This window comes from Euprymna scolopes, chromosome 24 (genome assembly GCF_053919585.1).
Source record: "Euprymna scolopes isolate OS-2025 chromosome 24, ASM5391958v1, whole genome shotgun sequence".
In the NCBI taxonomy this organism is placed as follows: Eukaryota; Metazoa; Mollusca; class Cephalopoda; order Sepiida; family Sepiolidae; genus Euprymna; species Euprymna scolopes.
In genome coordinates this window covers 33,846,127-33,862,830 of record NC_136505.1, presented here as the reverse complement: position 1 = coordinate 33,862,830, position 16,704 = coordinate 33,846,127, and the positions used below count along the sequence as shown (strand labels likewise).

The window sequence follows — 16,704 nt, the reverse complement described above, 5'->3', positions numbered from 1 at the left end:
GTTAGGGTTAAATTCGCGTTGATGATGCTGTATGGCAGAATCAGGTTTCCTTGCATTTTTTACTTGCTACATAACATTGACTCGAATCAAAAAAAAAAAAGCCATACGAAAATTCGGCCAAAATCTTCTAAGGTACAGCCTTTTCCGAGATTCTTCAAAACCTTTTCTGCAGAACTGGTATGCACATTGTAGTTGCTGCACATGATGTTAAAGAGAAGGAGGAAGAGGCCATCATGCAGCTGCCGATGTTCTCGCAAGTACAGGTTGAGATTATGTGTCTATCTGTAACCAAACCTACTGCCTTACCTACGTCACAAAATGTTATTATTTCGGATGATTTATATTTTAAAATTTTATTCATCAAAAAATAATGTCTTGGTCGGAATAAATTACAATCTATGCCTGTCTTGTACATCAAGTTTCAGTTATGAATATCCAACAGTGTATGTTTCATCACTGTTTAATAGTTTGCTCCAAATGTGCAACTCTGGGTTGCAAGTACATTTGAATATAGGATGGAAAGATAAAAGTGTCAGCCTAGAAACGACGACATGATTCCATTTCCGTTTGATGAAAACCGGTTTTCTTTTTTTGTTGCAGACCATCTACTAGTTGGCCAGTTGTGTACAAATCCCAGGAGCGATAGGAGCTTTCTATTATGTCTGAAAGTGACACAATGTTCAACGAGCAAGATCGGAGATGCGCCATTGTACAACTCATGCACTCTACCGATCCAAGTTATGACCAACAGGACCATTGCCAGCACCCTCAGAACGCATTGCTGGATTGCCAATAGTAAGTTTTAAAATAAGGTTGTAATGTTGTTTCCTTTAGGGCCACAATTTTATCGTTCCATCCCGTAGAACTGATTGGGATTATGATCACTCTTTGTAGTTCAAGAATAGTCCGTGGATTGCTTTGATAAATATTAGCTTTGAGATAATCCATAGATAATTATATCGTTATTTTCATGGCAGGTGCTCGTCTGAACTCCAATCCCTGGTCCCCCCTCGCCAATCTTTCACGAAAAACACCCGTCTAGCTGAATCCACTGTGAAAAATTTCCCCCACTCTATATCTGTGCCTAAATCAAAACGCGGATTCCATAAACAAAGCTTCTTTCTTAGAACTGCACGCCTGTGGAACTCTGTTCCGTCTGCCTGCTTCCCTCCAGACTACAACTTGGATGTCTTCAAGTCTAATGTTAACAAATTCCTAATGAACCGCCCCCTTAAGTAAACACTTCATCAAATCTCCACACTAACGTAATGTACTTGCAATAACCCTTATCCCTGAGTGCCTTCCGGGCCTTGATAAGTGGTGATCACTGTGTAAAAAAAAAAAAAAAAAAAAAAAATCATGTAATGGATTTTGATCAAAATTAGAATAAGCATTCCAGACATAAGATTTAATAGCTGTATATGTTGATTTTAATCTTTATAAAAAAGACATAAAAGTGGTGTAAACTGTTTTCTTCGGAAAATTAATTTTGCCCGTCTTGGGACGGGTATTCTTCGAGATAATCCATATATTAATACCGTAGTACATTTAACATATGTACATACGGTTTCCAGATTATGAGTTATTTGATTGGGAGATCCTATTTATTAAAAAGGAGGATAAAAGATGATAACACTACAGACATTAAATTAATGTATCTATAAACTAATTTAATGTTTGTAGTATGTCATCACCTTCTATCCTCCTTTTTGATAAATAGGATCTACCGATCACCAAAGATGCAAAGTAAGAAAAAAAAATTATGATAAATAAAATGATGTCGCTTTCGGGCTGTACGTGAAACTAAAATATACTTTCTTGACTTTTTTTAACTACGAAGCAAGGTTAGTATCTGTTCTGTCTAAAGATGGTATAATGATATTGTTTTCATTCGTGCCGGGCGTCCATACAATGAAAATATATCACAGACTCCTATATTGGATATAAGCCGTAAGAACCTGATATATTTTGAAACGGCATTAACCAGGTTATTAGATAATTACTTTTACAATTTTAACAAAAGGGCTAAAATAATATCGCAGGGTCTCCATTTATGATGAACGTCCACAAAATGGCCAGCAATAATATATTATATATGAAAGATGCCAACGTAAAATTTCCACAGGTCCCAATAATAATAATAATAATAATAATAATAATAATAATTCTATTGAGACGTTGTCAATGACTACCAAATCCGGACGATTATGTTCCAATTGCTGACACATTGGGTTGTAGGATTTGCTAAAGGCACTACATTTACCAAACGTAGATGTTATCGTAAATCCTTGTTGTACAGTCACGTGAAGCATTTGGTTATCTGTATAAATCGTTACAGAAACATTAATGTATTGAATTGCATAAAGATTGACCAATCAGGGAAAACTTGCAAATTTGGAGACAGTTGACCTGCTGAATAATGATGACTAGAGAATGAACTTATGAAATATCAAAATACGTTTCACTCCTGAGCAAGGAAAAAGTGAAATTAAATAAGAACTTAATGAGAATACAAAGTTGACCTTGGGTTTACTTTCGACAGTCTCATAAATCTTGCTTCTCTTATTTCGTTATTTTAGTCCTCATATTCAATGAGCAATGTTTCTGACAAAGGGGAAAAATTGCTGTTTTCTAGGTCAGAATCTATCCATCTAATACCTACTGTTGGGTAGTTTTTCACACTAAAGTAGTATATATATATATATATATATATATATATATATATATATATATTTGCTCCTAATGTCAAGTGGCTTCATGCCTTGTCCAGAGCGATTTACATAAAAACAAGTGAAGCATGCATGATCTCCCGTGAGTGCACATCGAACGAGGCATAAAAAATGATTAAATTCAGCATTTTGAATCTTGAAAATTGTTTTTGATTCCCCCCCCCCCATATAGCGCTCAGTCCCCAGAGGATGTTAAATCCTAGTAAAAATGAACAAACGATCCAGTTTTAGGCCTTAACATATGTAGATTTGAGTTCTGCACTATGCAAAAAAAGAAATATCTAAGTCCATCATTTGCTCCCCCACCCCTACCCATTTAGCCTCAAAGTTACCCAAGGCCTTAACATTTAAATTTGAGTTCAGCACCATGCAAAACTGCTAAATAGACATACACAAAAAATTTGGGACAAATATAGTAAAATAGTCCCAAAAATGGAGTGTTTTTATTAGCCCTAAAAGAGCCCCTGGGGCACACCCAAGAGTTATCATGACGTATAGACAAACAAAATTATATAGAAATCAATTAGTTACAACTTTTCAGAAAGTTTTATAAAAATTCAAGGCATCAATTTTTTTTTTAATAAGCACAAAAGTATCAATTTTAGCCATTTTAACCCAAAAGGCACCCATAGGGAGAGGGGGGCAACCGAAGTTTTCCCGGAAAATTTGTTCTGTTACTTTTTTACTCATATCATGTTTAATGTTTGTGCAAAATTTCAAGAAATTCCAAAGTGTAATTATTGAGAAAAGTATGGACAGACGAACAGACAAGGGTGAATTTACAGGTCCACCCTCCTTTTGTCGGGGGACCAAAAATAAAAGAGAGATAGATGCAGGGAACGATGTGTTCGTTAGTGATAATTGATTTTTGTGTTTTGCCATTAAATAATGCAAAAAGGGTTGATATGCTTTAAAGGAGAACTTACCATTTTCTGCTTCGTCTCCTGAAAGAATGCGTGAATTTGCAGTGAACACCGGTTGAAATTATCAATGACTTGTTTAGACAGGTTCCCTCGGTTACAGCGTTCAGCATTGTCCATAAAGATCCCCTCCAGTCGATCGATGGAGACGTAGTGGAAGAGAACACTATTTATATCCTTCAGACACCTGGAAAATCAAATACAATTTTCAAGATTCAATGGGTTTCTTATTTTTATTTATTTTTATTTTTTTAACATAGGAGTCACCACTTATCAAGGCCCGGACGCCACTCGAGGATAAGGGTTATAGAGTGTACAGTAGTCAATAGGATAATATTGTAGTAATCGTTAGTAATGGAAATTTAGTAAATTGGATTACTTAATTAATTCACAATTAATAAATATTTATGGACAATTTTAAAAAAAAAAAAAATGATGATGCGTGAAGATCGAAGTAATCCCACTAGAACTTGTTAAATAATTGTTTAAATAGTGTCTTCTGTTTATTTTTTAAGTTGAGGTTATAATAATAAATAAATAAATAAAAAGACCAGGAGAAATCGGAATCGACGGGAAGACCGAGACTATGCAATGGACGGTAATGCTAAAAACAACTGAAATCTTAAAGAAAAACCCTTGAGTGCAGAAATCAATCCACATTAGTGGCAAATGCTAACTAGACAAATAAAACAGCAACAGAAGTGAAACAAAAAAATGCATCCAAGAAAACTGGAACCGCAAAGTTTTAAATTGACTAACCCCTTCCATGTACAAAAAAAAACTATAGAGTCAGCATCGACTAGCATTACACCAAATAGTCGAAGGGTCAAGGAGGATGGAAAGACCAAAGAGGAAAAACACTAACCAGACTTTTACTCAATAGATGTGAACGGACTCGAGAATTTGGAGAGGCTTATTGTCACACAAATTCTAATGATAACCAATGGTCATTGCCAGCGAGAAGTCAATGGCAAACGACTGTTGCGATACCGCAAATTCATTTGCAAAGGTTATCGAAAGAGGTGGAGAGTACTGAAAATCTGGGGAGATTTGTTGTCACTCAAATTCCAAGGAACACCACAGGTTGTTGTACGTGAGCAATCTCTAATGATGATCTGTGTGAGAACTCCTAATGATGATGATGATGATGATGATGATGATGATGATGATGATGATGATGATGATGATGATGATGATGATGAATAAAAAAAAAATTTATTTATTGCAGACTATTATCCTCATCTTTTCTTAGTTGTTCCACGACGTTTCGGCCAACTGTCCCTCTGGCGTTCGTCAGGTGGTAACCGCGATGGGATGGGAACTCCGAATCTCCTAACTGCATCCACTGCAATTACTGCCTTGCTGTCGTCTCACCACGTTTTGGCCAAGTAAGCCTCTGGCCGGCTTTGGGTAGGATTAAAACCGCTATCTTCAGACAATTCTCACCTGGGACCATAGATTTAACATCTCTATTAACTGCGCTATGGGTCCTGAAGGACGATCAAGATTGAATGTTTTGGTCTTATAAATTCATGTTTATTTATTATCTGATCTTCCTTGGTCGGGTCCGTACCAAATGGTATATATATTATTTTAATTGGAATTCATTATTGATCAATAATGAATTCCAATAATAATAATAATAATAATAATAATAATAATAATAATAATAATAATAATATCACAATACAATGTAATACAATCGCAACAATATGAGCCAAGACAACAAAATATGTCAATACGCAGAAAACAAAAATAGCAATAAAAAAATATAGAATCAAATAAATATAGTATATAAAATGTGTCGTTCTCAGAATTTCAGCATTCTCTCCCTCTCTCCCTCTCTCTCTCTCTCTCTCTCTCCCTCTCTCTCTCTCTCTCTCTCTCTCTCTCTCTCTCTCTCTCTCTCTCTCTCTCTCTCTCAGCATATATACGATTTTACATAAATAGCAGTTACTTCTCTACTGGATTGAATTGGCCTCACTATTTAGAGTGTTTAGAATTGAATTAGAGGGGATTCATATTCAATGGTCCGAACCATATGACCGGTTTAAATATTTATCTCCACACTGAAAATTCTGTAAGGACGAAACATATACTGTATGTGGATAACAATTAAACATTTATTAGTAAATAGTTATTTATGCCCTACCTTTCTCTAATGAGGAATAATTCAATCTAAACTCAAAATGCAATTCCTTTCCACGTGTTTTGTTAAACATTGATAAGATGGATGACTATGTTTGCCTGATTTGACATAAATAGGGTTTATTTCTCTACTTTTCCTATAGCGATTGGAATTTGTCTCATTGGTTATAGCATTCAAAATTGAGTTAAAAGTGACTTGTGTTCAAGGGTTGAACGCTCCTATTTTGAAAATAAATAAATAAATGTTAAAATTCTTTTTCTATCCTTTGCAAATGATTCAAATTTAGTATGTTATTATGGATGATAACGACTACCAGTTCTCAAAATTTCAGCCTTTCACAGTTGTTATTTCTAACAAATATTTGGTTTTAAAATTTTGCCCCTTAGCTTTGGACGCTACTATATATATATATATATATATATATATATATATATATATATATATATATATATGTAGTCATCGACATATAGTCCTGTTTCGTTGTATCACAACTCATCAGTGCCGCTAGACTAGCATCTCTCCCAAGCCAAGGATTGAACCTAGAACCGTCGTGTTGACAGTCGGCAGTTCTCCCACTCGACCATGGAATCGACGCCCGTAAATAACCCGTCGGAATGTCTATTTAAATAGACACCCGCCACCACTTTTATAGTGCTCAAATCGCCTGTTCGTAAACAAACAAACAACGAGCTACGCATTTTCAGCCAATTAAGTAGCGGGTGAGATTATTTACGACAGTGCTCTACCCAAAGAGGGGCGCTTAAAATATATTTGTAGTCATCGACATATATATATATATATATATATATATATATATATATATATATATATATATATATATATATACACATACATATATATATATGTATGTATATATATATATATATATATATATATATATATATATATATATTACAAAATTATGAGATTTATCGGATTCACAAGAAATTTCTTGCGGTTTTTAACTTTTAATTCAGACGAATATATCCCGGCAAACAAAAATTGATTGATCGAAATAAGCACCATCAGAATCAATACACTTTTGCAAACATAAAACAAGTATATTTTTATGCCAGTAACATAAAAATTTTGCATTCTGGTGGCAAGTAAATCGTTGAAGGCATTTTTAATACCGTTTAGGCGCTTAGGTTTTTGAAGCATTTCTCATACAGAAAGTTGTTGAGATGCTTGAAAAAGTGGTAGGTGAGATGTCTGGAGAGTATGGCGGATGAGACAGAGTTTCATAGCCCAATTTGTTCAACTTTTGCAAGGTCGGTTTAGCAATGTGCAGTCGGGCATTGTCGTGGAGAAGAATTGGGCCTTTTCTGTTGACTAATGCTGGGTGTTGTTGTCGAAGTTTCTGATGCATTTCATCCATTTGTTGACAGTACTTTACCACTGTAATGGTTTCATCTGCATTCAAAAAATTGTGATGGATGCGACCGGTCGCAGACCACCAAACAGTCAGCATGAGTTTCTTTTGGTGCAACTATGACTTGGACTTGAAGACATCCAAGTTGTAGTCAGGAGGGAAGCAGGCAGAAAGAACAGAGTTCCACAGGCGTGCAGTTCTAAGAAAGAAGCTTTGTTCATGGAATCTACGTTTTGATTTAGGCATAGATAAAGAGTGGGGAAAGTTTTTGACAGTGGATTTAGCTAGACGGGTGTTTTTCGTAAAAGATTGGCGAGGGGGGGGGACCAGAGATTGGAGTTCAGACGAGCACCTGCCATAGAAATAACGATAAAACAAAGATATCAATAATCAATAAATAGCAAGACAAAAATATGTGTATATATACATATAAATAAACAACAAATAGAATAAATAAAGAAATTAGTATATAGAAAATAAATAAATATACAAACAAATAAAACTGTTATAAAATAAATAAAGTCAATTATTAAAATAAGATAATATATGCATATATATGTGTACGTGTGTACATGTGTGCATGCACATGTGTGAGTACACACAGATATGTAGGCGTGTACGCATATACATACTGATGTGTACACTTTGGCAAGGAACTAATCCGAGCACACATAGAGTGACCTCCCTTATACCATTTACTTTACCCAAAACTGTATATGACACAACACTAATACAGCAGTCATTAATACACTTTAAGCGTAATACGGTAAAAATTCATCATTTATGTACATTAAATAAAAGTAACAATAATTCCTAGCAATACTTCCATTAAAACTCGTATCATGGAAATTGATTTGACAGCCAGTCTTGTGACACTGACTTCCAGAAATAAATAAATAAATAAATAAATAAGATAAAACAGACAAAAAAATGCCTTGCTGAACAGTTGTATACGTTTCTTTTTATTTTCTACCCTGAAGAAGAGATAATACTCTGGAAAATTAGGGACATTAACACTTATCATCTTGTACGACACATTATGTTGGTAAATAAACGTGATATAATTGAAAATTCCTTCTAATATTGTCATTATTCTTTTATATACGAACTCGTGTTCACGGTGTTTTCTATGAACCACATTGATATAGCCTTCAAATACAGCTCCTTTCACACTACGCACAATGCTTTAAGCAAACTACAACATCCTTTTCATCTTCAAATTTATTAAAACAAAGACTGTTGAATATACATGTGGTGAAACTTGGTGGACAAGTTATTGACTGAAGTTTATTAAAATGTATTCACCATGTTTAGTTTGTTTTGTTTTGTTTTCCGGCATATCAACCTTTTTTCATGTTTTATAATCCCAAATGCTGTAAATTTTTAAAAGATTTTTATGGTTCAAGGTCTTTATATCTTCAAATATTTATTCGTATTGTTTGGTTTGGGTTGATTGTTTTTAGGGGAAATTTGTTATTTTGTTTTTGGTTTTACAGAACATGATTGAGTTTTGCAAAGGGGGAAAAAACAATAACATCAATGTTTGGTGCATTTTAGATCAGGAAACAAGTATCTTCAGACAGCCTGATCTGGTAGTACCAGTTTTTGAAGGTATAATGTGCGGAGAAATATTAAAGTTATGTGTTAGTATGCATTAGTAATAGTTAGTAATGTGTTAGTATGCGTTAGTAATAGTTAGTAATGTGTTAGTAATATGTTAGTATGTGTTAGTAGTAGTTAGTAATGTGTTAGTATGTGTTAGTAGTAGTTAGTAATGTGTTAGTATGTATCAGTAATAGTTAGTAATGTGTTAGTATGTGTTAGTAGTAGTTAGTAATGTGTTAGTATGTGTTAGTAATGTGTTAGTATGTGTTAGTAGTAGTTAGTAATGTGTTATTAGTAGCTAGTAATGTGTTAGTATGTGTTAGTAGTAATTAGTAATGTGTTAGTATGTGTTAGTAGTACTTAGTAATGTGTTAGTATGTGTTAGTAGTACTTAGTAATGTGTTAGTATGAACACTTGTGGTTTACTCACGGGTAGAGTTGAGTTCTGTAGCCGTTGTGAAAGCATTCACTTCAACAAAACAAAAATTGATGTAACACCTGGTTTCAATACTAACCCGGGCAGTATGCATAATCTATTGTAAAGCAGACGAACAAATGTGACACCTGTGGAATGCTAGGTAGTTCTGTTTCAAGGTTATGAAGTAAAAATAAATGCTGTACCTGTTATAGTTTGGTGGATCAACTTTAGGGCTGTTGGCAATACTCTGGCTCAGACCAGTCATGTCAAAAATCCCATTCAAAGATGGGAATCTGCTCTAAATTGAAAAGAGAGAGAATAAAAAGCAATTAAAAAAAATCTATCTTAATAATTTTTTAGCATAACAGAAACCACTTTTACACAATAATGATGTAAAAACAACATCTCTATCTTTACTTTTATATAAAAGGAACTGTGTGTGCGAGCTTGTTCCCTATGGACTTGGAAACAGTTCGGCCGATATTTTTTAAAATTTCACAATGTAGACTACAATGTATTGTAGACTAAGTCACAATGTGGAGACATGTGAAACTTCCTCTTGGTACACTATGTGGGGGGGGTCCCTAACTAGAGTCAGCAATCAATCGATTTGATTAAAATGATGGGCGATTTCACTGATTTCGATGACAATAAAAGTATGTTGATCTTCATTCAATCTCAGACAACATCAGGTTTCCCGTGCTAGTTTTAGATAAAACTAACACTACAGTCTATTAAATAAAGAAGAATATGTATATATCGATCATATGTTCTTTCATAGTCTATACCTGGTGATACAAGATGTGTGACCAAATTAGACGTTGTGTGTGTGAAAATAAGGATATAAAACTAAAATTTCATACAAGGTTAGTTTAAGCAAGAAGTTGCAGTATTAATTTAGAATTGATTATTATAATTTTTCAAAAATTCTTAATATTTTAAGTTATAAATTTCTGCAATATTTTAAGTTATAAATTTATATTTTTTTATTAGAATATCTTGTTTTTTTCTTTTCCAGTTTTAACAACCAGTCCTTTTTACTTTTCCATGTTTAATCTTAACCATATTACTTTTAATGCTCGCATTTTTCTATGCAATTTCATAATGCTACACCCACTTACCTCATCAGCATTCTTTAAACTCAAAAGTGTGACTAAAAGAAAAGATACGTGAAGAAGATTGGAATGCGTAGAGCTAAAACGTTAAAACCGTCCAGAGATTGGGGATCGTTTTACATTGGATTTATATACGAAACTAATCCCCACTTTAAATGCCTTTCACGTTAGTATCTTACATTTTAAGGTAAAAGAAAATAAGCTAACGCAATAGGCAATACAAAAACTCAAATTAACCAAAATGAAACCACTTTAGTCCAGAAAGTTTAAAAGTATCTTTGCAACTAAATTATGGGAAAATATTTTTTGACATTTATTCTATGCAATTAAAAAAGATAAATTTTTATGGCGTGACCCAGCATATTATAAACACTCCAAACTCCCCATGTTAAGAAGGGCTTTCGAAAGCCGTTCTTAACATGGTATGGTATGGTTGGGGGGGTTTATACTACATTGGGCCAGGTCGTAAAAAAATACCATTAAAAATATTTTCTTTTTCTTGAATTATCAGTCAGAAAAATTTGTATTCACATTAGGGATTAGACGATTCCAATATTTTTCCCGATTCCGGTGTATTACCTATTTTATATTCTCAACTCCAATACAATTACTGATTCCGATTATGATTCTAAAATCACCTAAAAAAAGGTAAGCTCTCAGTAGCGGTGAAGTCTATATCTATTTTTAAATATAGTTTGTTAGATTTTTATCTATATTTTTTATTTGTGCTAGGAATAGAAAATTAAATTTTACACAAAAAATATTTTTTTTAAATAAATAAAAGAATCGTTTTTAGAACCGGAAATTAAGCTCAATTTTTTTCTAATTCTAATACCGATTCCGATGCTCCCAAAAGCTCCAATTCTCAATTCCAATTAATCGTAAATATTCTGATTCCTTACACAAAATATCTAAATGTCATTGCTTAATCTTCTTTTAACAAATATATAGCATTTTTACTGAAAAAAAAATAAGGTAAAAATATGACAAAATATAAAGAGAAAAATATCTAATCATTTAAGGCACAACTTTCTAATTTTTAGTCAGATTAAAAAAACATTTTTAAAGATTCTTTCTTAGGCCATCAAGCTCTTTTCTATTGAGATACTTTAAGCAATTTCAATTTTTTCATTTGTATTGCTAAAGTGATAGGACAATTCCAATATTTTTCCCAATTCCGATACAATTACCAATTCCGATTCTAAAATTGCCTAAATACTCTTAATATATTGTCGGAAAAAAAAATAAATTAGAATTTAGTGGATCAGTTTTGCATACAAATTTAGCATAAAATGACCCCCCCCCCTATACTGGCCATTCTTGCCTTTTAGAGAAGTTAACCCTCCAAATCTTTTGGTATTTTTTTCAAATTGAAAAGTTAATATAAAAAATAACTATCCTATCAATAACCCTATGGTTGAGAGACAAGCCCATCTCCTAAAAATGCCTTCCCTTACATGGATCATACCATTAACCCTAAATCTGAGTAACCAGACCTTTGAGTTCTCTAACTCTTTGCGTTTAATGAATATGTGGAATTTTTAAGGAAATGTAGCATATTTATGTGCATTTATTGTAGATTACTTGGAAACCATTAATTTCAGTAAATTTTCAGTTGCATATTCTGATTCCTTGTACAAAACATCCACTAACGTTGCAAATTTCATTGCTTAATCTTGTTTTAATAAATATACGGCATTCTTACTGAAAAAAATAATGCAGAAAATATGATACAATGCATATAGGCTTAAAGAGGAAAAAATATCCAATAGTGCGAGACACAAAAATAGCCATAACTTTCTAATTTTTAGTCAAATTTTAAATTTTTTTAAAGATTCTTTCTTATTGAGATATTTTAAGCAATTTCAATTTTTCCATTTGTATTGCTAAGGTGATAGGACAATTCCAATATTTTTCCCAATTCCGATACAATTACCAATTCCGATTCTAAAATTGCCTAAAATGTATGATTTTATTTAAGGTAGGGGATTAGTGTAGAGTCCTTGTCTATTTTTCAATTTAGATATAATTTTCTTTTTAATTTGACAAACTTCTTTATGTTTCCCCTTTATGTATCGCATCCAAGATTTTGATATAAACTCATTGTGAGATTTTTATCTATATTTTTTATTTGTACCAGAAATCAAAAATTAAATTTTACACAGAAAAAAAAAATTTTTTTCAAATAAGTAAATTATTTGTTTTTGAAACAAGAAATTATGCTAAAATTTAAAAAATACTAATAAGTAAAAGAATTTATTTTAGAATCAAAAATTAGTCTCAAATTTTTCTGACTCCAATACCAATATCGATTTCTCCAAAAGTTCTGATTCCAGATTCTGATCAATTATCCTAACACTAATTTAATTGCTATTGTTCTGAACATGTTCTACTTTACATTTCTGAATTTTTGAGATGAGGATTGATTATTTGGATGTTATAGACTACTGTTCTCATCTTGCGATGATCCATGGTGTAGTAGATAAAGTACTTGGTAAAATTCAGTTGTAAAGTTATACTCTTCTGGAAATTGAAGGTTCAATCCGTAGTGCAGGCGTTACTCAAAATACAATTATGAATTACTTAAAACCCAGTCATGGCTGACGAAATGAGAGCATGTTACCCCCGTGAATTAGATAAAGGGTTCTGTTCAAAATTCCGTACAGATTCCTGAGTTCAACAGAAAGATTCCCGGTTTGATAAGATACACCTGAAGAAGGTCAAAGGTTACATCCGACAGAAAAACTTTTAAGTTTCACAAAAAGATTTCCGAGTTCGACAATATAGACATGAAGAAGGTTGGACTGAAACTTGGAAATAACTCAAGATGAGAGCATTAGTCCAAATAATACAAATTATCAATCCTTATCTAAAAAAATTCAGAAATACCAAATGAAGTTGTTTTACGAGATTAACTACCGTCGTTTTTTTTCTATTGAAATTCAAATTTCACACAATGATTTTTTGATGTCAACTATGAATTTTAAAATTAATACTAATCAATAATAAATTCAAATTATTCGGATGACTCTTCTCATCTTCAGTGTCATTCTCGCAAGCCATATCACTTCTATTAAGTTTGTTTTATTCTTCAACGTCTCCAAAGGGGCCCGTAGCATAGTAGAGACATTGAATCTCTACGGTTCCAGGTTAGAATTGTCTGAAGATAGTGGTTTCAATCCTACCCAAAGCCAGCCAGAGGCTTAGTTGACCAAAACGTGGTGAGACGAAAAACAACTATGGAAGGCAGTAATTGCTGAGAATGCAGTTAGGTTGGTTATTTTTGTTTTACGGCATATCAACCCTTTTCGGGTCATTTTATGCCGAATCCAAAGATTTTGAAGAAAAATTTTTTTAATAGAATATATTTGTTGTTTTCACGTCGGTTTCTATTCAACCCATAGTTGGGAACCAAACAGGTACTACCACTCCGGGTCAGAGTGGACCTGGGAGCAATGGTAATTAAAGGGTGGCTCCACACTCCCCAAAGCCCACAAGCTGGGGCCTCACCACTGGATATAGTTTAAGGTCATATCCAGGACCCCCATTGGGGGACTTTTACCCTCTGCAAGGGGGCAGTCAGCGCATTCTAATGCCCCACCGACAGGGCCAAGAATGCAGTTAGGAGATTCAGAGTTCCTATCCCGCCGCGGTTGCCACCTGATGAAGGCCAGAGGAATAGTTGGCCGAAACGGCGTGAAACAACAACTAAAAGATGAGGATAACAGTCCGCAATAAATAGATAAATAAATAAATAATACTCATCTCAATAAACATTCCAATTAATTAAATAATATATATGAGAACAGTAGTTCAAAAATTCCAAATAATATGAGTCATTTCTAAAAGGTCATAAAATAATAAATCAACTTACTTTTTCTGCACTATTTCTACTATTGCATGAGTCATTAGAACCGTATGACCTCTGACTTCCATGGTGAGCAACACATTCATCAGTTTTTCCAGGAAGGTAGCCATCTTCGGGAGCTAAAAGAATAATATTTGAAAACATTGTAAAGTCTTATTTTTATTTATTTTTTTTTTTTTTATTCTCTTTCTACCTCAAACAGAGCATATGACCACTTGAAACGTAAGGGCTACTATTTAGGATTGTGTCTAACAGGGGACAGGGAATGAGATGCCTGTTCACATTACATTTAAATTTTTGCAGGTTAGTACAGTCAGGCAATCAGGAAACATGGAGGGGCTTCTAAAGTCTAGCAGTCTAAAGGAAGAAACTATTAGAGTAGAAAACTTTACGATATCTAGAGATCTCAACAGTGAAGGGGTGGGATTTTGCTGCTTGTTTGATCAGTCAAAGGTATGTACGTCGAGTTCATCAGAGCACATTCTGTTATAGCATTTATAAAACAGGCACAGGAATGCAACATTAAGGCGATGGGACAAAGGTTGGAGCTTGGCTGACAGTGTGGGACCTTTTAGATTTGAGACTCTTTTTTTAGATCCTATCAAAGACTGAAAGACTAGTGGTAGATGCATCAGCTCAAATATGGCAACAATACTCCATGCATGGGCGAATTGCGACTTTGTAAAGATGTAAGATGCTCTTTGGTGGGAACAATTTTCTAGCACGGTAGACGGAGCCCATCTTCTTTTAAGCAGCCTTGGCAATGTCCTTAATGCATTTGTTCCAATTCATGTTGGCTGTGAATGTTAGGTCGAGAAGTTTAGAAAGATGGGCTCTTCAATAGGGTGTTATTTGTCATAGAAATTGTTGGTTGGGAATGCTTTTTGTAACTGTTAAAGGAAAGAAGCTTAGTCTTAGTAGCATTAAATTTTATGATCGATTTACGGTCACATTCTTCTACAAACCGAAGGTCATTTTCTAGGGTTTCTGCTATTACTTTTTTATCATAGTAAAAATGTCATTGTTTTCATATGCAGAACTTGCTATATGTTTTGTTGTGCCACTACACTATAATAGCGAAATTCAAAAAACAAAAAAAATCAACTAAAAAAAACAATGATATCTACTGATTTTTTGTGTCAATTGAAATTAAAAGCAATTAGCATATGTCAGAAGTACTTAAATATTACCGCATTATTTAAAAAAAGTACAAGCTTTCGATCTTCATCATAAAAAACGCTTGCCATATTTCTTGGGGTATATCTAATTTATAAAACTCACTATGTCTGTCTGTCTGTCTCTGTCTGTCTGTCTCCATATTTTCAAATTATATCTGTTCCGAAACTAAAAGTCACAGAGCGGTGCTAGAGGCATCAAATAATTGAATTTTTATGAACCATCCTTTTATGATACAATTAATGTTAATTATTTAACTATTTAAATAAATTTCAATTATTTAACTATTTGTATGAAAGTCAATTATTTAATTACAACCGGACTACGCCAGGCGTCCCTGCTAGCTTAGATAAATACTTTTGCAGTTTTTAAAAAAATTGGGCCAGTAAAAATAGTTTTTAAGGGGTCAAAAAAGAGGTCAAAATTGAAAAAATCGTTATACATTTTGTACATTCATCTTTATTTTTAATCAGTTCATATGCGTGTCACGTTGGTGCAGTGGAAACATCACCAGCTTTGAATGCTACAGTTTTGCTTTCGGTTTCGATTCTAGCTGATGGCACTCAAATACTTTTTGTTTTTTTTTTACTTTTGAAATCACAACTCTATAATAATATATACGAAACCTGGGCAAATTAAAATATCATATTTAAGCATATTTTAAGGCCGGGCAAAGCCGGGCGCCCCCACCTCCGCTAGTGGAATATGATAACAAGGGAAGTCACTCAGTTATTCTAAAAACAAAGCATTTATGATTGTTAACACACAATTTATTAAAAAAAATTGGTAATAGTTACACGCTATTTACCTCCATTTGGAACTCTCCCGCGTTTTTTTAGTAACACTTTTTCATTTTCACAAATTTTCGTTAAAAAATGTTTTCTTTAATAATATTCTTTTTCTATCGTATCGTTTTTCTTAATTACTGCATTAATTAATTAGTTTTTTTTTTTGTTTTGTTTTTTTACATAGGCGTCACCACTTATCAAGGCCGATAGACCACTCAAGGATAAGGGTTAAAGAGTGTACAGTAGTCAAAAGGACAATATAGTAATCGATAGTAATGGAAGTTCGGTAAATTTGTTAACTTAAGTGGAACGGCTCATCAAAAACTTGTTCACGTTGGACTTGAAGACAACCATATTATAGACAGCTGGAAAGCAGGAAAACGGAAGACAATTCCACAGGCGTGCAGTTCTAAGAAAGAAGCTTTGATCATGGAATCTATGTTTAGGTTTAGGCACAGATAAAGAGTGGGGGGAATTATTGATAGTGTTTTCAGCTAGTCGAATGTTTCTTGTGAAAGTTTGGCGAGGGGGGACCATAGATTGAAGCTCAGTCCAACACTTTCC

General features: G+C 33.4%; 1 protein-coding gene across 2 annotated transcripts in view; it reads right to left on the bottom strand.

Moving 5' to 3' along the window:
• LOC145246653 (protein inturned-like) overlaps positions 1-16,704 on the bottom strand; it is a 223,613-nt gene that overhangs the window by 83,871 nt on the left and 123,038 nt on the right. For both annotated transcript variants that reach the window (XM_080108361.1, XM_080108360.1), the window contains exons 14-16: positions 14,183-14,295; positions 9,397-9,491; positions 3,656-3,836 (exon numbers count right to left, since the gene is read on the bottom strand). In XM_080108361.1, coding sequence (XP_079964487.1) covers positions 3,656-3,836; positions 9,397-9,491; positions 14,183-14,295 — 389 coding nt within the window. The remainder of the gene's footprint in view (positions 1-3,655; positions 3,837-9,396; positions 9,492-14,182; positions 14,296-16,704) is intronic.